At 45.0% G+C, this 6,154-nt stretch overlaps 1 protein-coding gene across 1 annotated transcript; it reads left to right on the forward strand.

Annotated features, from left to right (window-relative positions):
* LOC109925756 (C-C chemokine receptor type 7-like) lies at positions 1-1,909 on the forward strand. The gene is made up of 2 exons (XM_020525671.2): positions 1-118; positions 753-1,909. Exon 2 carries the CDS (start codon positions 765-767, stop codon positions 1,827-1,829), a length of 1,065 nt encoding a protein of 354 aa, XP_020381260.1. The 5' UTR covers positions 1-118; positions 753-764; the 3' UTR covers positions 1,830-1,909.
* The last annotated feature ends 4,245 nt before the right edge of the window (positions 1,910-6,154 follow it).

Raw genomic sequence — 6,154 nt, forward strand, 5'->3', positions numbered from 1 at the left:
GGAGACGGCTGTTTACTTTGAGCAGTTCGGTTTGTGAACTGAGAGCTTCAAAGAGTTTGGGTACTTAGCCACCTGCCACCCTGTGGGAGCAGCTCTGAGTTCTGGGCATTGTTTAAAGGTAAGGAATTACACACAGCAGGAACTCGGAGGGAACCAGCATAGGGTAGAGTGTCACAGGAGGCTTTCACTGTAGATTTATGAGGAGAAAGCAGAGGAATCACACAAAGTGAATTGCTGCTTTGGAGAGTTACGCAGACTGTGGTCTGAATGTAACAATTTTAATTCTGTGATTGAATGGTGGACAATCATGCTTTTTATTTGGGTGTCTGTAGGGTGTGTGTACTCCAAGGGAACAGAATACATACTCAGAGGCTGCGGGGTGGTTGTGGGGGGTATAGTCAGTGGGTGTGGGGGAATTATAGTTGGTGGGTGTGGAGGGGGGTAAGGACAGGGAGAACATTAATTGGTTTGGATGGTGGTAGCTGAGACCCAACAGTAGTAGGTGGGTGTCTTGGCAAAAACAACAAAATAATACGAGCTAATGTGGCTCATACAGAGGGCCACTTTCAAAGCACTCAGTGATCTATTGGTCAGTGTGGTCAGTTCTGGGGCTTTATTGGTTTGTGCTGGTCTGTACTGGTCAGTGCTGGTCTGTACTGGTCAGTGTGGAGTTGTCTGTGAGAGTTTAGGGTATCTGCTTAATTGGTCACTCAATATATTTTGATTGCTTCCTCGTCTATAATTTTTTTTAGACTTCTGGGACAATGGCAGATTCAGACTCTGGAGCCACCAACTATCCTGACACTGTTTTCACCGGAACCTTTGATTATTCAGACTTCCCTTCTCTGTGTGATAAGAGTGAAGTGCAGAGTATTATCAGTACTTTGCAGCCGTGCATCTACTCCCTGGTGTTTATTCTGGGCCTGGTGGGGAATGGCCTAGTGCTTGGGACCTACATCTATCACAAGAGAATGAAGGCAATGACTGATATGTACATGTTGAATCTGGCCATTGCTGATCTCCTGTTTCTCTTCACTTTGCCTTTTCTGGCTGCCAGTTCCCAAATTGGTTGGATCTTTGGAACATTCATGTGTGCATTTGTGCAGATCTTATACAAAATGAACGTGTACAGTGGCTTCCTGTTCCTGATGTGTGTCAGTGTTGACCGTTACTTTGTGATTGTCCGAGCCACTGTTGCTCATAGATTCCGGTACAAGCGACTGCGATACAATCGCTTCATCAGTTTCAGTGTTTGGCTCCTTTCCTTGTTCCTCAGTCTTCAGCAGATGATTTATGTCAAAGTGGAACTAGATCCTGAAGTTGGCTGCTCAATCAATTACTCTGAGAACATGAACACTTGGATCAGAGTGGCTACACCAATCCTGCAGATGGTGCTGGGATTCTTTCTCCCATTGTTTGTCATGGTTTTTTGTTATTCTGTTATAATTAAGACCTTACTGCAGGCTCGAAACTTTGAAAAGCACAGAGCAATCAAGGTGATTCTTCTGGTGGTGCTGATATTTATTGTTTTCCAAGCACCATACAACATCCTCAGTATTATCAACATTATGGAGACACTGAGGGAGAGTGGTCTTCCTTGTGCTGAGAGTAAACAGAGGGATATTGCCGAGCAGGTGACCAGCTGCCTGGCCTATACCCGCTGCTGTCTCAACCCAATCCTGTATGTGTTTGTTGGAGCGAAATTCAGGAATAATGTGTTGAAGCTGCTGAGACACCTGGGGTGTATGGAGCAGAGGCACAACATCTCTTCAACCAACAGATCAACATCAGGCGTGAACATAGACAGCAGCAGCACCTTTACTTGGTAAACCTGCTGTGGGCCCCCACAGCACCTGGCACCTTTGATACAACCTACAAGTGGAATCAAAGTGGGAATAAAGTTCATTCCTGACAGTGAAGACATTCTGGTTGTAGATGAGGGATGAGGGGCAGTGGTTTGGGAAGTGGGGTTGGGGTGGAGGTGTTCTAGGATATTGGGAGATGGCGCTGAAGGTGTCTAGGTGAGAACGTGCAATGAGAACATGTTTGGGGTCAGAGGAAGGGTTTCGACATTGGAAGTCAAAGTTACATAAAACTCACAAAGAGAGAAAAAGAAGGTTCTCAGGTGGACTGAGAGAAAAATAGAGGCATATTGGTGAAAGAGAAAGAGAGAGAGATATATAGGGAGGGAGGGAGGGAAGTGGCACAGAAAATGAAACAGAGAGAGAGAGAGAGAGAGGGGGCATGGTTGTTCAGTGGTTAGCACAACAGCCTCACAGCGCCAGAGATCTGGGTTCGATTCCACCCTCGGGCATCTGCCTGTGTGGAGTTTGTACATTCTCCCCGTGTCTGTGTGGATTTCCTCCGGGTGCTCCAGTTTCCTCCCACTGTCCAAAGATGTGCAGGTTAGGGTGGATTGGCCATGCTAAATTGTGTACAGGCATTAGCCTATATGATTACAGGGATGGGGTAGGGGGGTGGATCTGGGTGAGATGGTCTTCACAGGGTCAGTGTGGATTTGTTGGGCCAAATGGCCTTGTTTTCACACTGTGGTGATTCTACGAGATCCCAGGGATAAGTGCAATAGGCAAGAGGAGAGAGATGGATGGTAAGGGAAAGAGAAGTTAACAGGGAAGAGAGATACATAGGAAAGGGGGGGTATACAGAGATAAGGAGATAGAGGAGTATGGGGTGGGAGGGATGGCACACAGTGGGAGAGAGTGAGAAAGGCGTATGTGAGGGGCCAGGGATAATGGGGAAAGAGAAAGTAACATTTGCACCACACAAATGCCAGGTAATGACCATTTCCAATCAAAGACAATCTAACCACTACCACCACTGGACATTCAATGGTGTTACCATCACTGAATCTCCCACTATCAATATCCCAGGGGATAACCATTGATCAGAAACTGAACTGAACTTGCCCTGTAAATACAATGGCTACAAGAGTAGGTCAGAAGGATAAATAGGAGTAGGAGTCGGCCACCTGGTCGGTCAAGAATGCTCCTTCATTCAATAAGATCATGGCTGATCTTTTCATGGACTCAGCTCTACTTACCCACCCTCTCACCATAACCCTTAATTCTTTCACTGTTCAAAAATCTTTCTTTGATTTACTTTAACTGAAAAAAAACATTCAATGAGGTAGCTTCAACTGCTTCACTGGGCAGGGAATTCCACAGATTCACCACACTTTGGGTGAGAAGTTCTTCCTCAACTGATTCCTAACTCTGCTCCCTCTTATTTTAAGGCTGTGTCTCCTAGTTCTAGTGCTGCAGTGAGTAACTCACCTTCTGACTCCTGAAACCCTGTTCATCATCAACAAGGCACAAGACATGAGTGCAATAGAATACTCCCCACTTGCCTGGATTGGGACAGCCCCCTCAAGAAGCTGGACAACATCCAGGACAAAGCAGCCCCCTCCCCCTCGATTGGCACTACATTCACAAATATCCACTCCCTCCACCACCGACGCTCAGTCGCAGCAGTGTGTACCATCTACAAGATGCACTGCAGAAATTCACCAAAGATCCTCAGACAGCACCTTCCAAACCCACGACCACTTCCATCTAGAAGTACAAGGGCAGCAGATACATGGGAACACCACCCCCTGCAAGTTGCCCCTCCGAGCCACTCACCATCCTGACTTGGAAATATATCACCATTCCTTCACTGTCGCTGGGTCAAAATCCTGGAATTCCCTCCCCAGTGGCATTGTGGGTCAACCCACAGCAGGGGGACTGCAGCAGGTCATGAAGGCAGCTCACCCCCACCTTCCCAAGGGGTCAACTAGGGACAGGCAGCCAGCCAGCAACACCCACATCCAAGAGAATAAAAAAGGTGGAGAGAGATGTACAAGGGGTAGAGAGAGAGAGGGTTGCACCGGGGGAGAAGGATGGAAAAGGGGGTTGTTCCCAGAAAAGTGATCTGTTGGTGGTTCAGCTGTCAAGCGAGCTGGCCTCAGTGCTGTTTGTAGCTGGGTCCACAGGCCTGGCTGTGTTGAGGAGTTTGCCTCACTCTCTGTTAGATTGCCTTAACCACATTTTCTGTGAATGTAGCCAACTCAGACTTGATGAATGATTCAACAGCAACACTTTGGTCTCAAACAAGACAAGAGTCCATTTATTACAAAAACACTGCTGTAAATGACTGAAGTAAGAGTAAAAACATTAATAACTAAATACAGACAAAGACGAAATATAGAAGGGATAAAACTTTAAAGATGAAATTCATTCAGTTCTTCCAAAATGCAAACAGGAAATGCTGGAAGTCCAATGTGACTGCTTCAGAATAGCCTGCAGCTGGCAGTGAAGCATTGGTCTGAAGTGAAGGGCTGAAATTGAAAAGCATGTTTTGTAGTTGAATACTTGAAGTTTGCCTTAGTAAGTGACTCAAAAGTAAAACAAGGAAATGGTCCTGTTTCTTGTTCCTCAGTAAACTACCTACACTCCTCTTCAGAAGGGGCAGATAAATAAAAACAAACTATTGCAGATATTGGAAATCTGCACAAGCACAGAGAATGTTAGAGGAGCTCCACAGCTCTGGATGCATCTGCAGAGAAAGAAACAGAATTAATGTTTTGAGTCTGAAATGACACCTTTATAAAACTGAGAGGTGTTTGAAATTTTTTTCAAAATACTATTGACAGAGGCAGAAGAGAAACAAGGGGCCAGATAGGGTTGTTCATGGTGGTGTAAAGTTGTATATAATACTACATGTATACATAATGTTTCAGTCATGTAAAAGTCTGGTCTGAAGTAATGAGTTCTGGGTAGGATATGTTGCTCTTGGGCTGGGTGCAGAGCAGATTCATTATGATGATACCATGTCCAAAACAGTTAAATTATGAGGATGTCTCTTGAGACTAAGGGAGTATCTGATTGAGGGGTTTAGGAGTTATTGATTAAAGGAGTTGAGGGGGTTAAGGGAGAAATTGTTTCCTTGGTGGTGGGGTGTGGTGGTGGTGGGGTGTGGTGATGGTGGTGGTGGGGTGGTGGTGGGGTGGGGTGGGGTGGGGTGGGGGGGGGGGGGGTGGAACACGTCTGAACAAAAAGGCAGAATCTGAAATACGAAGCCCGGCTGTTCAGGAAACACATCCTCACACAAATGGGGTGAAATCTGGAACTCTCCCCCAAAACACTGCTGTGATTGGGAGTCTTGGACATGTTAAATCTGAGATTGCTTTACTCAAGTTTCTAAAACCAAGATGATGGTAAATGTGGTTACAAATCAAAACAGTCATAATTTAATTGAATAGCAGAGCAAATCTTAGACTGTAGGGAAATAGAACAGAATGAAATAAATCCCTTATTTGGACCAGTGAATGCTGTGGTTCACAGTGTAATCCTTTTTATTCATATAACAATAGTTGCTAAAGTGAGCTGACAGATTCTCAAGATTAAAGTTGTCACAACATGGAGTTTGCTCTTGTGACAGTGACACTCCTGAATATGAATTATGAAATCTAGGAATTGCAGAGGCTCAGTCACCCTAAACCCAGCTCTAAATATCCAACATAAAATATTCTTTAACTTTAGAAATAGAACATAGAACATAGAACAGTACAGCCAGTACCCATAACATGGAAATAAAACTGCAACTTATCTGGAAAAATGCTTAAACTTGTAAGAAATTGAATCATTAATAAATGATAATAATCATCTCTACAATGTTGAGGTTGGTTGGCTCACCGAGCTGGTTTGTTGTTCTGCAGACGTTTCGTTACCATGCTGGGTAACATCCTCAGTGCAGCCTCCAATGAAGCGTTGGTGTGTTTTCCCACCTGGTTTTTAAACTCTGGAGTCCGTTGAGATGGATTGCCTCACTTCTGGTTTTCCTTCATACTGGAATGTATATGGGATCGAGTTCAATATGTTTATTAATAGCATGATTCATGGAGTGCCAGGCTTCTAGGAATTCCCATGCCTGACTCTGCTTAGCTTGTCCCAGGATCTTGGTGTTGTCCCAGTGGAATTGGTGGTTCTCCTTGTCCATGTGGATTGAGATGAGTGAGTACTGGTTGTGTCTTTTTGTAGCCAGTTGGTGTTCATGTACTCTTGTCGTTAGTTTCCTTCCTGTTTGTCCAATGTAGTGTTTCTCACAGTCTCTGCACGGGATCTTATAGATGACATTGGTCCTGTCCATGGCAGGG

Source organism: Rhincodon typus, unplaced genomic scaffold (assembly GCF_021869965.1).
Source record: "Rhincodon typus isolate 14 unplaced genomic scaffold, sRhiTyp1.1 hic_rhity00000404, whole genome shotgun sequence".
Taxonomy (NCBI): Eukaryota; Metazoa; Chordata; class Chondrichthyes; order Orectolobiformes; family Rhincodontidae; genus Rhincodon; species Rhincodon typus.